Genomic DNA, 18,434 nt, shown 5'->3' with positions numbered 1-18,434 from the left:
TGCTGAAAAAAATAAGTGTATTCATTAGCAATAGCATGATTGCCGTACTGTTTAGTTCAAAAACATCCAAAACACCAAAGTACGAAAACATAGCGGACCAGACGCGAGCTTTTATTTTGAAAAGTCGAAGCTCGGGGACGGCCTGGATGGCACCAGCCGGGAGGGGCATGAGACGGGAGGTCTCCGGTCAGCCATACCAGACTCAGCAGTTCAGCTGAACTCTGGAGCGACAGTGATCACACCACAGGTCATTGGGAGGGGTCTATGTGACACGTGACATATTGATTAAAAAAAAAAGCCTGCTGCAATAATAATCTAAAGCCATTATTATATAATTATGTAGGCCTCAGTGTAAGGCACCTGTCATGTCAGTGCATACCGGGCTTTAGTGATGCATACAGTTTTACCAAACAACAAAGATGATCACAACGTAGGTTGAGCACTTTGAATCTGGAGCGTGTTGATCCACTCAGGTCTGGGGCCCGGAGGCAGTTATTGTGGTGAAAAATACTACAAAACAAATGTTAAAGATTAACATTTACAACAGGAGGGGTGCACAACACTAGGCACAGAGTTCATAGAGATATGTTGGTCCTACAACAATGTGCAGTAGGCCTATAATAATATTAAATAAAGCGGTTCCGGATATTAGAACCCAACTTAACATTTTTAAGCACTTTATTAGTTTCTTAAACAAGTTGAAAATTTAAAACAGACAACAGAAAAAGTAGTCTTATAAGATCAAAATATACTGAAGACAACGAAAGAATCAAAACCAGACAAAACCTCTACTTCCCTCTACTGAGCTCCCAATTTGTTCACATTTCTTCACAATAAAATCATGCAATTCTATTTTTCACAATTAAGGCAGATGGGTGACTGAAACCAGGGTCTACGTGGTTTTTTTTGTTTGTTTTTTTTAAATCACAGTACAAGCCCGTGAGTATTTTCACGTATGATTTGCGATGTTTTGTGGCAAGTCTGTTTGGATTGTGGAGATAACGCTTTTATTGTGAAGGATTCTGGGCGGAAGCGTTGTTGTTGTTGCTGCTGGCGGCGGGCGGAAAGAGAAGACAGACAGCCGTTTGGGTGTGGAGGTAAACAATACAGCAGCAACATGTCTCGACTGAAACGAGCGACGCAGATGGACTCTCTGGCGGGCTTCAGGGCGGAGAAGAAGGAGCAGGCCGTCCCTTCCGGTCTGCTAAAGGCAGCCAGGAAGAGCGGCCAGCTCAACCTGTCCGACCGAGGGCTCACTGAAGGTACGTTACCGTTACGTTAAGGTTAACCGTTAGCTTCAGCTCCACGGTTCCTCTAGTCTCACACTGATCCACGGCTACAGGTCCTCTAGTCTCACACTGACCCACAGTTACAGTTCCTCTAGTCTCCCACTGACCCACAGTTACAGGTCCTCTAGTCTCACACTGATCCACGGCTACAGGTCCTCTAGTCTCACACTGACCCACAGTTACAGGTCCTCTAGTCTCACACTGATCCACAGCTACAGGTCCTCTAGTCTCCCACTGACCCACGGCTACAAGTCCTCTAGTCTCCCACTGACCCACAGTTACATGTCCTCTAGTCTCCCACTGACCCACGGCTACAAGTCCTCTAGTCTCCCACTGACCCACAGTTACAGGTCCTCTAGTCTCACACTGACCCACAGCTACAGGTCCTCTAGTCTCACACTGACCCACAGTTACAGGTCCTCTAGTCTCCCACTGACCTACGGCTACAGGTCCTCTAGTCTCACACTGACCTACAGCTACAGGTCCTCTAGTCTCACACTGACCCACAGCTACAGGTCCTCTAGTCTCCCACTGACCCACAGTTATAGGTCCTCTAGTCTCCCACTGACCTACGGCTACAGGTCCACTAGTCTCACACTGACCCACAGTTACAGGTCCTCTAGTCTCACACTGACCCACAGTTACAGGTCCTCTAGTCTCACACTGACCCACAGCTACAGGTCCTCTAGTCTCACACTGACCCACAGCTACAGGTCCTCTAGTCTCACACTGACCCACAGTTACAGGTCCTCTAGTCTCACACTGATCCACGGCTACAGGTCCTCTAGTCTCCCACTGACCCACGGCTACAGGTCCTCTAGTCTCCCACTGACCCACGGCTACAGGTCCTCTAGTCTCACACTGATCCACGGCTACAGGTCCTCTAGTCTCCCACTGACCCACGGCTACAAGTCCTCTAGTCTCCCACTGACCCACAGTTACATGTCCTCTAGTCTCCCACTGACCCACAGCTACAGGTCCTCTAGTCTCACACTGACCCACAGTTACAGGTCCTCTAGTCTCCCACTGACCTACGGCTACAGGTCCTCTAGTCTCACACTGACCTACAGCTACAGGTCCTCTAGTCTCCCACTGACCCACAGCTACAGGTCCTCTGGCATTTTTGTATTTATTTAAACCAATCACAGTCGTCCTGGGTGGAGCTAAGCCCCAGATGCAGCAACGGTGTCCTGGCTAGAGGCCATGGATGTATTATATTAGATCAGGTAGGTCTATCACACAGATGTAGGTCTATCTGCAGGAAGGGGAGGATGTCAGGCTTTATCCCAGCACGGAACATCCAGTGATTTATATAATAAAAAAGCATCCAGATGGTAGTGAAACGTGGATATAATGCTTGGAGTGAAACACAAAAAGAACAAGACATTCATTAAAATTAGTAGGCCAGTGTTTACAGATTAATTCATAATCATAATATAATAATGTTAAAGAGGAGCATGTGTGCCTCAGGAGTTTTTACATCTGCAGGTTGCTGCATGTCTTCCTTTGCTTTCTGCTCATTGTTGTCCACAACTGAGAGACTGTGCCAACAGGTTGCATCCCTGGGTCTCCTGGTCCTGTTTCACTCCACCTAATAGAAGAAGATGAACATGAGTGGCAGTGAAGATGAAGATGATAAGTGAATGTGTCTCAGTCCCTCAGGAAGTGTATCGTCTGAACGTGGACCCCCCAGAGGACGCCAAGCTGAATGTGTCCTTCGGAGCGTCAGATCGCTGGTGGGAACAGACTGACCTCACCAAACTGCTGCTCTCATCCAATCAGCTCACACACCTGTCTGATGACATCAGACTGCTGCCTGCACTCATCACACTGGATGTAAGTAACAGCAGCTCTGTCAGTTAGAAGCCTGGCTCACTAAGTGCTGCTGATATTGATGAAAGTAGTTTTACTATGAGAAATCGGTAGCATTTATTAGAACATTTTGCTCTGCAGCTCCATGACAACAAGCTGAGCAGTTTACCCAGCGCTCTGGGAGAACTGCAGGAGCTGCAGCAACTGCGACTCAGGTGCAAACACACACACACACATACACAAACAGTTATGTGTGTGGTATTATGAGGCATTGTCCCCGTCAAATAAAGTAACAAACTAAACTACATTGTGTGTGTGTGTGTGTGTGTGTGTGTGTGTGTGTGTGTGTGTGTGTGTGTGTGTCAGTAATAACCAGCTGCGATCCCTGCCGGTGGAGCTGTGCTCCCTGAAGAAGCTGAGCAGCCTGACCCTGCAGCAGAACCTGCAGGAGAGCCTGCCGGAGGAGCTGGGCCAGCTGCAGAACCTCACCCAGCTGGTAACTAAAACTCGCACACTGTAGCCTCTGTGGCTGTGCCCTGTCATTGGCTGACCCAGGTGTCCTGTCTGTTGTGATTGGCTGAAGGACCTGTCCAACAACCACCTGAAGATCCTGCCGTCCAGCCTGGGCTGCCTCACCTGTCTGCAGAAACTAAACCTGTCCAACAACCAGCTCAGCAGTCTGCCCGACAGCCTGGCCCGGCTCTGCAGTGAGACTCTCCTTGTTCCATCAGAAATACAACAGCACACCCAGTTCATGCTCACCGAAACCCTGAAACTCTGAGCTGTGCTTCCACAGACGTGAAGCTGCTGGACTGCAGCAAGAACCAGCTGACTGACGTCCCGGCCAGCCTATCAGAGATGTCCGCTCTGGAGCAGCTCTACCTCAGACACAACAAGCTCCGCCTCCTCCCAAAGCTCCTTGCCCCAGCCCTCAAGGTAACCATAGCAACGTGAGCGTTTTCCCCCCAGGTGTAGCGCTCACCTGACTGAGCTTTCTGCTGCTGCCACCGAGACAGGTACAGTGTGCTGAGTGCAGTTTAATGCATAGCAGCAGGCAGATGGGTAATAATCTCATAGATGAAGTTTCATTAATGAGTCATATTGTTTGTATTTTACAAGCTTGTGATGATTATTGATTATTGATCATCATTAACATGACCAATTAACCACTTTAGGTCAGGGAATGTCAAAACATTTTTTTCTTTTTAGAAACACTTTTATACATCAGACATTACAAAAAAATAAATGAATAATAAATGAAAACGTGTGTGTGTGTGCGTGTGCATGCATGTTTTTGTGTGTTTGTGCTTGTACGTGTGTCTCTATGTGCATGCGTGGGTGTGTGTGTGTGTGTGTGTGTGTAGGAGCTGTATGTGGGGAACAACCACATTGAGCAGTTGCAGGCGGAGCAGCTGGCCTGCCTCACAGCCATCTCTCTGCTGGAACTGCGGGACAACAAGATCAAGATCCTCCCTGAGCAGATCACCTTACTGAGCACGCTGACACGCCTCGACGTCACCAACAACGACATCACCACGTAGGTCAACGCGTGACAACGCCGTGCAGGTTTCAGATCCATACAGACAACTGTCGTCACCTGAGTTTTTCACCCTGAGTATCTCTGTGTGTCAGTCTGCCAGCGTCTGTCAGCCTGCTGCCCAACCTGAAGGTGCTGCTGCTGGAGGGAAACCCTCTGAGAGGAATCAGGAGAGACTTGCTCACTGTGGGGGACACACTGGCACACACAGCATAATGCAAACACTTACTAACAAGTGTCTACCATGGGCAGCATGGTGGCCCAATGGTTAGCACTGTGGCCTCACAGCAAGAAGGTTCTGGGTTCAGTTCCGGGCCTTTCTGTGTGGAGTTTGTATGTGGTGCTCCGGTTTCCCCCATCATCAAAAAACATGTACTAGGTTCTCGTGTCAGTGATCAAGGCACTGGCTCAGATCCGGAGTTGGTCCCCAGGCGATGTAAATGGCTGCCCACTGCTCCCTTGAGGGATGGGTTAAAGGGGCGCTATGCAGTTTTGGCAATTTCTTTCGCTTTTTGCTCGCAGGTTTCTCTACAGAGCTCCACCTACAGCTTTGGAATAGTAACTGCTGACCCCTCGCTCGGTCAGTCTGCCGTTTCCTCTTTCTCTGTTCCTCCGACAACGCTTTCCTAGCTTTCTGCTTCTTTTTTGCCGGCTCAGCCGTGACGATAGTGTGAAAAACTCCATCGCTACATGGGCCGCTAGCCGGCTCCTGGATGTGTGCAGTGCCGTGAAGCAATCCGTTAAACATCGCAAGACCTGATATCGGTCGCAAGCGATACTTCCTGGCGCGGAGGCCGGCGGCTCGGCAGCCGAAAGTTGCAAGGGTGGTTTCACAGGCGCTAGGGGGGAAGCGAGACGACCACCATTCAACCCGAAAAAAGTCATATAACCATTCCAAAGACTCCTAAGCTGTTCAGTTGAGGTAAATTAAGCTAAAAAAAAAAAAAAGGCATAGTTCCTCTTTAAATGCAGAGAATGAATTTCGCTACATGTATGTGTATGTGACAATAAAGTACCTTTACATGTCATCTAGATGTTAAATAAGTGAAGTAGAGATATGAAGGGCGTTTTCACACCGACAGCCTTTAGTTCGGTTGAATCAAACTAGTTTGTTTGCCCCGCTGGTGCGGTTCGTTTGGGCAGGTGAGAACGCGGCAATCGAACTCTGGTGCGCACCAAAAGCGGACCAAACAAGCGTACCGAGACCTGCTTGAAGGGGTGGTCTCGGTACGAGAGGTGGTTCATTCGAACTCTGGAGCGGTTCGTTTGTGGCGAGAACGTGATCCGTACTCGAACCGCACCAACTACACGTACTCCGCAAGTCCGAGCTGACGTCTCCTGTAGTCAGGTGTGTTTGGCAATCTGCGATGCAGCAGAGCAGCAAACTGTAGCAGCTTGCAGTGTTTCTATAGACTGCAGTCAAGCTTCCCGTCTCGGTGACCAGAGCAGACGTAGTCACATCTCTTGCGAAACAATGTCTGATCATTTTAATAAAATGAGCTGGTTTGACCACTAGACCAGAACACAGGACCTTCTTCTTGTATTTACTTTCTTGCTCCCACCCCCAAACATATCCGACCAATAAGAGGGCTGGATGTTCTTGCCTGATTTGTAATGACGCATTTTGGTACGCTTGGATTTTTCCAGGTGTGAAATCAAACCAAACCAAACCGACCGAGGGCAAAACGCTCCAAGTTTCCTAACTCACTAACTGATTCGGACCAAAGCAAACAAACTACAGGTGTGAAAACGCCCTAAAACACACTATAGATTGTGGTTACTTGAGGAGACAGGAGCACAGTGTCAGCCCCAGAGCTACAGGCTGTCTGTCTGTTTCAGTCAACATTCCTGTAAATGCGCCAGTGTGAGCCAGACGGCTAATTTTCAACTGTAGTCCTAGTTACCTATGCACGCATGTATTCATAGTGGGAGGAACCCGGAGAAAAATCCACGCAAACACGGAGAGAACATGCAAACTCCACACCGAAAAGGCGCTGCCCGGACCAGCGATCGAACTCTGCACTGCCAACATGCCGTGAGGCAGAAGTGCTAACCACTGAGCCGCCGTGCCCTGTCACAGTAACCTCCGTGTAAAAACACATTCGCCAGAGACGCCTGCGGGCATTCAGCTGCTCACGCTTTGCTAGCCATGAATCACGTCAGTCAGATATCGCTCAGTGCGCTGTAGTGAGATAGCTTCAGTAAGACAGGTGTGTGTGTGTGTGTGTGTGTGTGTGTGTGTGTGTGTGTGTGTGTGTGTGTGTGTGTCTGAATCAGCTGTTCACAAGAACAAACACTGGCATTAATATTCTAACTCCTCTTCTGGTGTCCTCATCACAGAAAGGAACCAATGAGCTGCTGACATATTTAAGAGGAAGAATTAAAGGTACAGTTCACTTTTTGGGGGCGCGTCGGACACGTTCCCATTGTCATGTTTGTAATTGTTTCAGCAAAGGTCACCAAAAGAGAATGACTTCTGGTCCCATCGGAGTTTGTCTTTACCCCATACACAATCGTAGGGAAAGCAGCGGCTATGGCGCGGTGAATATTTAATATTATATAATATGTAATCTTTGCGAGAGTCACAATGCACAGAAATGACTCTCGGTCTGATCCGCTGCATCCGATAAGTCTTCCAAAGTCATCCAGAGGGGGGGGCTCAGGTGTGCGCGCTGAGACGGCAAGAGACCGAACGCACAACATCAGCAGGCCAGCACCGCTCATCCACTGGGAACAGGGCAAAGGTCAACGGAGCAGCAGTCAGCGGACAGCCAGGGAAAGATCCAGATAGATGTTGACATGTGGACCCCCCCAGAGAGACAGGATCATATGAGGACACCTGGAACTGTGACGTTTAGACGTTAAAAGACAAAGCCAGTGGGCCCGCGTCTGCTCCTACCGTGTCTCCATGTGAAGGGAGGTTCAGGTGTCACTCGTTTAGTGTAAATTCAACCGCTTGACAACTGTTCAAATCTGACCTGTGATTGTGATGTCATGTGATCTGACTCAGGGTGCCACCAAATCGTCACATCTCTTCAATGAAGGAAATCTTGCAGATGAATTACATGGATTAGAGATAGAAAACAGTGTTAGAGTACAGAGGTTCTATTGGATTTGGTAATTGCATTGTGCACCTAAACCAGCAAACCCTGAAGTTTCCATGTTGACGTTATTTTCTGTGTCTGTGTGTCTCAGAGGATCCTGAGAGAACGGACGGAGGGCCGACAGCCATGACGTTACCCAGCCAGGCCAGAGTCAACGTGCACAGCATTAAAACTCTCAAGTTGTTGGAGTACAGGTCAGTGATGCACGCACCGTGCGATAACCTTCATCAGGGCGTGGCGATACACACAATCTAATGGTGTCATCACCAGCTTCACACACAGCTGGCATCTTGGTCTGCTCACGCAGCGTCTTGCCTTTAGTTCCGCGTTCTGCGGCAGAAAGGCTTCATCTCGTGTGTGTGTGTGTGTGTGTGTGTGTGTGTGTGTGCGCGCAGTGAGAAGCAGGCGGCTCATGTTCCAGATGAGCTGTTTGACGCTGCAGCAGGTCAAAGTGTCACCACTGTCAACTTCAGCAAGAACCAGCTCACCTGCACCCCTCCCAGGTACACACACACACAGCATCACTGTGTGACGGAGATCACAGACTGTAATGTGGCCCCAGATGCCTGACTGTGTGTGTGTGTGCGTGCGTGTGTGCATGCGTGCGCAGACTGCAGGAGTTCCTGTCCTCTCTGTCAGATATCAACTTGGCTTTCAACAGACTGAGCTGCTGTTCTGACCTCTGCAAGTTCCTGCAGCTGGTCCACATCGACCTCAGGTACACACACACACACACACACACACACACAGTGTTTACTTGGAGCACTGCAGCTGACTGTTGTCCAAGGTGACGTCTTCAAATGTCTCGTTGTGTCCGACAGTCTGAAACCCAAAGAGACAGCACAGTTGACCCCCAGTCTTTTATTCATGTCTGCTGCTGCAGTCTGAATGCTTCACACACAGCATGTGAGCAAATAAGAAGTGCGTGTCCACAGTGTATGAAACAGGCAGCAGAGTTCTGTCCTGTAATGACTGATGACCACAGAGTGGATGAGGCGAGTTAGAAATGGGAGTGAGGTGAGTGTCATGATGATCTTTATTAAAGTGCCCATATTATGAAAAACAAAAACACTTTTTTCTGGGATTTGGGGTGTTATTTTGTGTCTCTGGTGCTTCCACACGCATACAAACTTGTTTGAATGTGTCCTGCCTTCAGTCTCTGGGTGAGCTGTTCAAAATCTGCAGGTCTTTCTCCGTCACTGGCCGAGACGAGGGGCCTAGGGGGCTAACCGCTAGCATGCTAGCTCGTTCTCAATGGCAAAACACGGCTACAACACACACAAATTCACCCTAATCTACAAATTGTATGTATTGTAAATTGTATAGAACTACTTCCATGTCCCTGTTCTGCAGGTATTCCACGCAAAGTTGGAAGTGCGCCCTCATTTAGAAGAAGTCTCCCGGCTAATCCTGCCTTGTACAGGCCGAAGTTGCAGAAACAGCTAGCTAGCTCGCTCATGTAATCCTTACCTGGCTACTGGGCATGTGCGACTGACAACAAAGATCTTACAGAAGTTGAGAGGTCTCACTCTGTAGCTAAAACAGAGACCTGAACACAGGGTGAAAAGAGGAGCTGCAGCAATGTGCAGTACAACAAAAAGATGGTGTTTTTTGAAAATTAAACCATGTAAACCTATTGTGGTACAATTTCAAATTACAATTATGAACCTGAAAATGAGCATAATATGGCCACTTTAAGCCTCAGAGCCTGTCTATAGTGTCCTGTCCCAAACGTGTACAGGAAGGAGAAAAGCACTCCTTCCTGTACAGATGAAGCCCGTCGTGCTCCAAATTCCATGTGTGACACCAGGGTTTGATAGTACTGACGCATCGATGTGTTTCAGGAACAACCAGCTGAGCGATCTACCGTCTGACATGAAGAACTTAACTAAACTGTCCTCCGTCATCCTCAGTTACAACAGGTGAGTTGTGACTCGGGCTTAGCTTCTGATCACTGTCACATTATGTGTGGATCCTGCTAGCTGCTGCTGCTCTGCACTGCAGACTACACAGGCCGAGCTTCTGTGGGAGAGCAGTGCTCATGTGGCGCTCACAACGCTGATCAGCGGACCGCAAAGGGAGGGGGTTGGGGGGCGGGACAGGGATTGCTAACAGCGCTCCACGGTTAGCGCTCTCACCGGGGAGACCTGGCTCCCGCCGGAGAGCCTTGCTCATCAGCGCTAAAGTTAACAGCATCATCAGCGGGTCACCTCTGTGAGAGGAGCTGTGTAATGATGCTGCAGGGTGGCACAGGACCCCTCCTCGCTCCCCGTCTCCTCTCAGACACATTAAGCAACGTTCAGAGCAACAACAACAACAAAAAAACGATCCGACGATTCTGCGCAAGGTGCACTATGCGTTCCTGCATGGTTTCAGCGCGATTTCATTTTTGTCTCAAATCGTAGGCATCTCTCCTCGATCGGCTAGCTGCCTGCCCCCCTGAATACGCCGTGAAAAAGCCCGGTCTCGGGAGACAACACAGGGGTCGTAAACGTCAAAACAAACACTAGAGGCACAGGATAGGCACCAAAATACAACAAACCACGTTCCAGCCAATCACCGACAAGATGGTTGGGGGAGGGGGTGGGGGTTAGTGCGTCTTTTTCACTGAAATTAAGGCTGCTGCTCTAAAAGCACCCCCTCCCCCAACCATCTTGTCGGTGATTGGCTGGAACGTGGAACCATGCAGGAACTCATTGTGCACCTTTAACAAAATGGCCCATTTGTGTGACGTCTTGTTGTGTTATTTAAACCCCCCCACCCAATGTAGCACAAGTAGACTTTATATTTCACAATTACGGTGTTCTGTCAGATCGTTTATAGATCTTGACGTTTCCGACCACAAGGCAACTTCATAGAGAGAGAGAGAGAGAGAGCGCATGTTTGGTGTTTTAAAACTTTCTTGTGGCAGCAATAGAGGCAGTGATGTTTCCTGTTTCCTGTACAGGACTCTCACACCGCCTCAAAACACAACAACAAGTCAGATCCAAGTGCACACGACTGGCCACCGCAGCATGACGTGGGGTTGCGTTTCTCCAAACGTTGAGTTGGTCTCAACTTTTTGCCACAGGCCCGCTGCATTTTTTTGAGTGTCACCCCCCCGCTGCAGCCTAAACACACTACCCCCATTCAAAGTGAATGGAAAGACCTGCGTTTCTGCCGGACCGCCAAGCCGGCCGACGCAGGCTGTGTGAATGAGGCCTTACAGACGTTACTGCGTCCTCCATGGTGGCCGGAGGAGCAGAACCAGCTCAACTGTCTGTGTGCACTGATCACAGGTTCAAGTCCTTCCCTGAAGTCCTCTACCACGTGGTTTCCTTGGAGACGGTGTTGCTCGGTAACAACCAGGTGGACAAGGTGGACCCTCAGCGTCTGATGAAGCTGGTTCGTCTGTCAACGCTGGATCTGTCCAACAACGACCTGCTGAGCATCGCTCCGGAGCTGGGCCTGTGCACCAGCCTCAGGTACACGCACGTGTACACACACACACACACACACACACACACACACACACGCTAACAATAATGGATTTAATCAACAACTGTAAATGTGTGTGTTGTCCTCAGGAGTCTGAGTCTGGAGGGGAATCCTTTCCGCGCCCCCCGAGCAGCCATCGTGGCCAGAGGGACAGATGCCGTGTTGGAGTACCTGCGGAGCCGCATACCCACATGACCCTTTTATCAATGTGGGGCGTTTAAATGCATCAACGTGATTGTTCTTCATGTTACACAAGTCTGCAATGATCAACAGCTGCGTGTGAAGTAGGGACGTGATGGCAGCACCTCTCCTCTGAAGTGGATCTGTCTGCAGTCCATGGATGTGTCAGAATAATTTTGGACAATCAGATACATAGTGATGCCTGCATGTGTGACCAATGACAAAGACTCTTCTCTTGATTGATTGATTGATTGATTGATAATAAAGTTGTTGCTGAGAATTTGGAAGGAGTGGAGTGAGTTGTATAATAGTGATCGCAGCAACACAATTTGTTTTGGACTCCAAAGCTGCACAAAATAAATAAATGCCTTGACATTTACTTATCACAACAGGAGAACCACAGCTGTGAAACCACAATGAGTTCATTCAGCGGAAAGCTGCTGTGCAGTTGTTGCAGTGCAAGCTAGAAATGAGTGTAAAGCACCCCGTGTCTCTGCAGCACCACAGGCGGTTAAAAGTTATTAAGGAGCAATCAGAATATACACGCGAAAAGGTGAAGAGGTTTATATTCCAGCCCGCTCGGCAGAAGAGTCGACGACACCTCTGGACTCGGATCCTTCCTCTGGCTGATGCAGCCGACAGTTGCAGGAGTGGTGGGATAAGTTGTGCACGTGGCAGGACTTGGGAGTTGTATCTGAAGTCTGAGGTGTAGAGGGGGAACAGAGTGGTACCTGTGCTGTGCACGTGTCCTCACTCAGGCATCCTTAATGGTTTCGATGGTCTCCCTACCCACCCACACCCCCGAAACAAACAGATACTGGAGTTGTCAGCCGGTTTCTCAGCACAATGTGGCTTCTCAAGAGAAGTTTTAACAGTGCACGCTGACCATGAGCAAATCAAAGCGAGCATCACCAGGAAACGGAGGATGCTGCTTCTGGCTGCAGCTCCCTTTCCAACCAGCAGAGGATGCTGCTGCTCCGCCACGAGATCAGATCCCAACATCATCCCAGTGCGTCCAGGTTCAATCTTATAGGCGGTTGCATATATGAAAAAAAAAAAACACATAACCCTAAAAAAATTCTCAGCTGTTTTTGTAGTATTAGGTGTCCTTAATAACATACTAAAAGTTTACCAAAGTTTGACCACTAGAAAGATGTAATTTTCAAGACGCATGTCCAAGATGGGCAGGACGCCCTTAAAATATCCTAACTCCTCTATTAGCTGAAATGATGTTTGTGTTGAAATGAACTAGTTCAATGTAATATAAATCACCACGTCCCATTCATTTGAATATAACACATGGAGATTAAAAAAAAAAAGAGCTGGGAAATTAAATGTGGCATTATAAAATAAGAATTCCCTGAAATAAAGAAAAGTAGCCTAACTTTTTAAATACAATTTCATAAAAAGGTTTGGACACAATTTGTCATTTCTGTGAATGGGAAAGTGTCTAAACCTTTGACTGGTACTGTAGGTTGACACATGTATAACAATTGCCTCTTTAATTTTATTTATTTTGTGTAAATAAATGCCGTTCCATAACTGTAAATCCACCGTACAGTACAGTAGGTGCTCGGAGCGCTAATGACGGTGCAGTACCTCTTCCAATCCGGCAGGGGCGCTGCATGACCCCCGTCTGCCGACGTCGCAGAAGTGTCTTCCGGGTCAAACGTCTCATCACCCCGCTGCGCTCCTCCAGCAGTCCTTCCGGCTTGACCGCCATCATAGACAGCAGGTAAGATTTTAATGTTGACAACTATCAGAGAAAAGCCGCGTTTAATCTCTGCCATCCGTCCTTCTCTACAGAACAAATTGACCCTACATCCATCTACTGACCTTACGGAACATCTGTGGGCAGTATTGTAGCTCCCCAACCAGTCAAAAGAGACAAATAAAAAAGTAGCTAGCTCCATGTCTGTTCGTTCTGCACTGCAGCAGCTCGTATTGCTCCTCACAGCCACACTGATAATTATTTATTATACGTACGTACATACAATGATGTTCAGAGACTACTGTAGTTCCTCTGTGTGTCAGACACGATACATGGTTTATAAATCCAGCTTTTTCCGTTACATGTGTGAATTCCCCGTTAACGTTACTGTTTAACTGCCGCTAGCTAACAAGCTCAAGTACCCGTATGTGCAACACGTTCCAGGCATATGTAAATAATGTGCAACATGTTTAGGGAGTGTGTATATAATGTGGAACATTTTCTCACACGTCTATATTAAGGGAACATGTTTCAGTGACCCTGCTTTCTGCATTAATGTCTCTGCTGTTACTGTGGATGCTGTTAGTGTTGTCCCCATGTGTTTGGGCTTACGTGCAGTTTAGTGTCCCAAATTATTTTCCAAAAGATGAGGGTCTTATTTGACACGGGTTAGGGTAGCACAGCTGGTTTAGCAGGTTCATAATTGAGTACATTGTATGGGGAATTTGGAAGACTAAACTGCACGTATACCGTCCCTATGTGTCTGATGCTGTTGGTGCTGTCTCCATGTGTCCCTGTGTGTCTGATGCCGTTGTCCCCATGTTTCTGATAGCTTGTGATGTCCCTGAGCAGCTAATAATACACGTGTGTGTGTGTGTGTTCCGCAGACATGGCTATACGTTACCCAATGGCCGTTGGCCTGAACAAAGGCCATCCAGTCACCAAGAACGTGACTGCTCCCAAACACAGCCGCCGCCGTGGGGTGAGTAATGTTACCTGTCGCTGACTCCCAGGTAGACCCTGCTGGGCACCTGACTCACCTGGTCTCACAGCTGTAAACCCCTCCATCAGTAGACTGGGATACTCAATGAGCATTTGGTTTAACGTAGGCTCGCTGTATTCCAGACACTTCCCGACGCGTCATGGTATTCCAGACGCTTGGCCTTTTCCCCCCGCAAATTCTATAAAATACTTTATTTAATGGGCAATATCTACACATGTCATCCTTGTCTCCTCCTCTTTCGACTCTGACTAAGGGCCGTTTCACACTGGCTGCGTGGCGTGTCGGCTGCATGGCGTGTCCGTTTTTATTTTGGCTCCCATGTTAACAGGTTAGAGCTTTCACACTGCCTGCGTGACACACGCGGCTCGAGCCGTACCGAAAACGCATGCCTGCTAGAAATAGGACCGACGCTTATTTTTCACGCGACACGCAAGCATGTTGGAAGCATTTCCAGGCAAAATAGAACACAAAAAGATGTTTGCCATTTTGACACAAATACATTTAATAAATGACATTTTGATGTTTGAAAGTCTCTAGGTTTTGACATATGTATATGCAGACATAAATGTATGTTGTGTGTATATAATTTATCGATTTTCAAATATTGCACCTGTCAATACAAAACGAAATATTCTGTAGCCTATTTTGCCGTCAATACTGCCGACATTCTTTGCTGTGTAATGATGCTGAAGGGTGGCACAGGACCCCTCCTCGCTCCCCGTCTCCTCTCAGACACATTAAGCAACGTTCAGAGCAACAACAACAACAAAAAAACGATCCGACGATTCTGCGCGAGGTGCACTATGCGTTCCTGCATGGTTTCAGCGCGATTTCATTTTTGTCTCAAATCGTAGGCATCTCTCCTTGATCCGCTAGCTGCCTGCCCCCCTGAATACGCCGTGAAAAAGCCCGGTCTCGGGAGACAACACAGGGGTCGTAAACGTCAAAACAAACACTAGAGGCACAGGATAGGCACCAAAATACAACAAACCACGTTCCAGCCAATCACCGACAAGATGGTTGGGGGAGGGGGTGGGGGTTAGTGCGTCTTTTTCACTGAAATTAAGGCTGCTGCTCTAAAAGCACCCCCTCCCCCAACCATCTTGTCGGTGATTGGCTGGAACGTGGAACCATGCAGGAACTCATTGTGCACCTTTAACAAAACGGCCCATTTGTGTGACGTCTTGTTGTGTTATTTAAACCCCCCCACCCAATGTAGCACAAGTAGACTTTATATTTCACAATTACGGTGTTCTGTCAGATCGTTTATAGATCTTGACGTTTCCGACCACAAGGCAACTTCATAGAGAGAGAGAGAGAGCGCATGTTTGGTGTTTTAAAACTTTCTTGTGGCAGCAATAGAGGCAGTGATGTTTCCTGTTTCCTGTACAGGACTCTCACACCGCCTCAAAACACAACAACAAGTCAGATCCAAGTGCACACGACTGGCCACCGCAGCATGACGTGGGGTTGCGTTTCTCCAAACGTTGAGTTGGTCTCAACTTTTTGCCACAGGCCCGCTTCATTTTTTTGACATATGTATATGCAGACATAAATGTATGTTGTGTGTATATAATTTATCGATTTTCAAATATTGCACCTGTCAATACAAAACGAAATATTCTGTAGCCTATTTTGCCGTCAATACTGCCGACATTCTTTGCTGTAATCAAATCAGTAAATGTTTATGTTTAACATGAAGTATACTACTGCTTGGGTGCCGTTTATCAATGGGGAAACACAGACACAAGGCTAGCAGCAGCGTCGCGTCAGACACCTTTCTGGTGTGAAAAGACAGAAAAATCCACGCTCAAGCCAGTGTGAAACGGCCCTAACCTCCAGTCTCCAGAGCCAGTCGCTTGGGAGAAACCAACGGGAGTTTCCAAAGTGTGCCTAGGCGCGTTCCGAAAATGGGGAGGGTTTTCGGCCAGGGCGACAGGCAGAAGGGAAAGACTTAGGATCACAAAGTACTGGTTTAAAGCATGATAACCCACCATCAAAATGACAAACGTTCGCCTCGTAGAATTTTTTGAGTTAGTTTTTGCAAATGTTTTCACTTTATGATACACATTTACAGAGGCGTTTTGTCTGACGTGTGTTCAGCAGTCTGTTTACAGATTTTGTGATGAAGGGATAGATCATCCCTGAAATCCAACCTGTATGTGTCTCCTCTCACCAGTAGTGCTATTTATCAGTCTGGGTACTTTTGGTTTGAGTTGCCCTGTGTTGCAGATGTCTGCCTTCTCTCCAATGTAATGGAACTAGATGGCACTCAGCTTGTGGTGCTCAAAGTGCCCAAAAAAAAAAAAAATTTGAAAACTCTTTTCAGACCTGGTTGTCATGTAGGATCCATGGTAGAAAGGAAACGGTCAAACTAATGACTGTTCTATAGAACATAGTGTAAACTGGTGATGCTCTCAGGCTGATCTAAAGTGAAGAAGTCTAAAAGTCACTTTTGTAAATGTATGCAGTCATTTCAATGTTCTAGACATGCTGCAGGAGATGTAGTGGAGCCTGTGTTATGGGTGAACCTGTGGAGAGTTCACACAGCTGAGATGAGGTGGATCGTTGTCTTCATGCACCTCCTCTTTCCTCTGCAGCGTCTGACCAAACACAGCAAGTTTGTTCGGGACATGATCCGTGAAGTGTGTGGCTTCGCTCCGTACGAGAGGCGAGCCATGGAGCTGCTGAAGGTGTCCAAGGACAAGAGAGCCCTCAAGTTCATCAAGAAGAGGGTAAGTTTGTATTTCTGCTATCGGAGCACGTAAAGCTGCCGCCCGGTCTCAGTAGCACTTGCTGCTCATTTCTCATCTGAGAACTGTTGGAGTGAAAGACAGACTTTCAGAGCTGAAGGCTTTAGCAGAAAGGAAAAAAAAGCTCAGTTCTGATGGTGATCTTTTCTCTGCTGAGTTGTTGTTGAGTCAGACTGACGTTGCTGTATTTCCTCCCCAGATTGGCACTCACATCCGCGCTAAGAGAAAGAGAGAGGAGCTGAGCAACGTCCTGGCTGCCATGAGGAAAGCTGCCGCCAAGAAGGACTAATCAGTTGCTTTAATAAACGTTTACTACAAAATCCAGACTGTTGGTCTGTTTGTCCTCTGCTTTGCTCATCAGGTCTGAACTCTGTTCTGTGTTCAGGATATTGTGCATATTAGTCATGCTTCAAAATACTTACATGGTGCACTGCAATTCACAAGTTGTCAATGGACAACGTGTGAGTGGGTGGACTGGCTCTGACTTCTGTGGCTGAGGTTACGGAAGCTGGGCTTAATTGGTGAACTTTAGATGAAATGCACTGACGTGATCACGGATGCATCTGAAATATGACTCAATAACTCATGTTTAATGCCTGGTGTAAGGATGGGCCGCTTATTTACCGACCTTGAATCAGACCAAACATACAGCGTGAGGATGGTAATTGTTACATCATGTTTATTCTTTCTCTGTCATCACTTTAGTTGAGTGCCGTAATAACTATTGTATTCACCAAAGCTCTGAAGCAGTGATCTTCAACGGTTGTCCTCCGTTACTGCAGGGGGCAGCCAAATTATGAATTTTCTAGTCCATACTAGAATTATTGAAAGATGAAATATCATGAATCCAACATTAGCAAAAAAATCAGCCTGTTTCCACAACATTGATACGTTTATTATAGTGTGCTGCTCCACTGGGTGATGTGCAGAACCCTGAAGCTGTTTTTTTTTATTTTTTTATTTTGTTTTGAATATGATAAAACTAAAAGATAAATAACATGTAAATTCCATTACAAGCAAGAAAACCAACAAAACTAAGATTATTGTATATGATTCCAATAAGGATTTCCATGTTAAAGTAGGACTGTCACACCCTACCCCCTTTTTTTCTACTTTTATACAAACAATTTTATTCCTTCACTTATTTATATGTATACTTACAGATACATACAGGTGCTGGTCATATAATTTGAATATCATGAAAGTTGATTTATTTCAGTAATTCCATTCAAAAAGTGAAACTTTTATAATGTATACATTCATTCCACACAGACTGATATATTTAAGTGTTTATTTCTTTTAATTTTGATGATTAGAACTGACAACTAATGAAAACCCCAAATTCAGTATCACAGAAAATTAGAATATTACTTAAGACCAATATAGAAAAGGATTTTTAGAAATGTTGGCCAACTGAAAAGTATGAACATGAAAAGTATGAGCATGTACAGCACTCAATACTTAGTTGGGGCTCCTTTTGCCTGAATTACTGCAGCAATGCGGCGTGGCATAGAGTCGATCAGTCTGTGGGACTGCTCAGGTGTTATGAGAGCCCAGGTTGCTCTGAT

The 18,434-nt window shown here is 47.1% G+C and overlaps 2 protein-coding genes across 4 annotated transcripts; both read left to right on the top strand.

Annotated features, from left to right (window-relative positions):
- Positions 1 to 1,040: 1,040 nt before the first annotated feature.
- On the top strand, positions 1,041 to 11,679 carry lrrc40 (leucine rich repeat containing 40). 3 transcript variants are annotated; one of them, XM_078259576.1, is made up of 15 exons: positions 1,041 to 1,262; positions 2,944 to 3,125; positions 3,243 to 3,316; positions 3,468 to 3,597; positions 3,685 to 3,808; positions 3,898 to 4,037; positions 4,466 to 4,638; positions 4,734 to 4,824; positions 6,979 to 7,024; positions 7,834 to 7,936; positions 8,138 to 8,245; positions 8,353 to 8,460; positions 9,587 to 9,664; positions 11,021 to 11,206; positions 11,309 to 11,679. In XM_078259576.1, the coding sequence occupies exons 1-15, from the start codon at positions 1,118 to 1,120 to the stop codon at positions 11,412 to 11,414; spliced, it is 1,794 nt and encodes a 597-aa protein (XP_078115702.1). In that variant the 5' UTR covers positions 1,041 to 1,117; the 3' UTR covers positions 11,415 to 11,679. The 3 variants fall into 3 exon arrangements, with proteins under 3 accessions (XP_078115702.1, XP_078115703.1, XP_078115704.1); XM_078259577.1 differs by lacking the exon at positions 8,138 to 8,245; XM_078259578.1 differs by lacking the exons at positions 11,021 to 11,206; positions 11,309 to 11,679 and adding an exon at positions 10,690 to 11,014.
- Positions 11,680 to 13,025: 1,346 nt separating this feature from the next.
- On the top strand, positions 13,026 to 17,190 carry rpl36 (ribosomal protein L36). The gene is made up of 4 exons (XM_078259575.1): positions 13,026 to 13,134; positions 13,998 to 14,092; positions 16,714 to 16,848; positions 17,066 to 17,190. Exons 2-4 carry the CDS (start codon positions 14,000 to 14,002, stop codon positions 17,153 to 17,155), a joined length of 318 nt encoding a protein of 105 aa, XP_078115701.1. The 5' UTR covers positions 13,026 to 13,134; positions 13,998 to 13,999; the 3' UTR covers positions 17,156 to 17,190.
- Positions 17,191 to 18,434: the final 1,244 nt, after the last annotated feature.

Source organism: Sander vitreus, chromosome 9 (assembly GCF_031162955.1).
Source record: "Sander vitreus isolate 19-12246 chromosome 9, sanVit1, whole genome shotgun sequence".
NCBI lineage: Eukaryota > Metazoa > Chordata > Actinopteri > Perciformes > Percidae > Sander > Sander vitreus.
The sequence above is the reverse complement of the archived record's forward strand: the minus strand, read 5'-3'. Positions and strand labels throughout refer to the sequence as shown.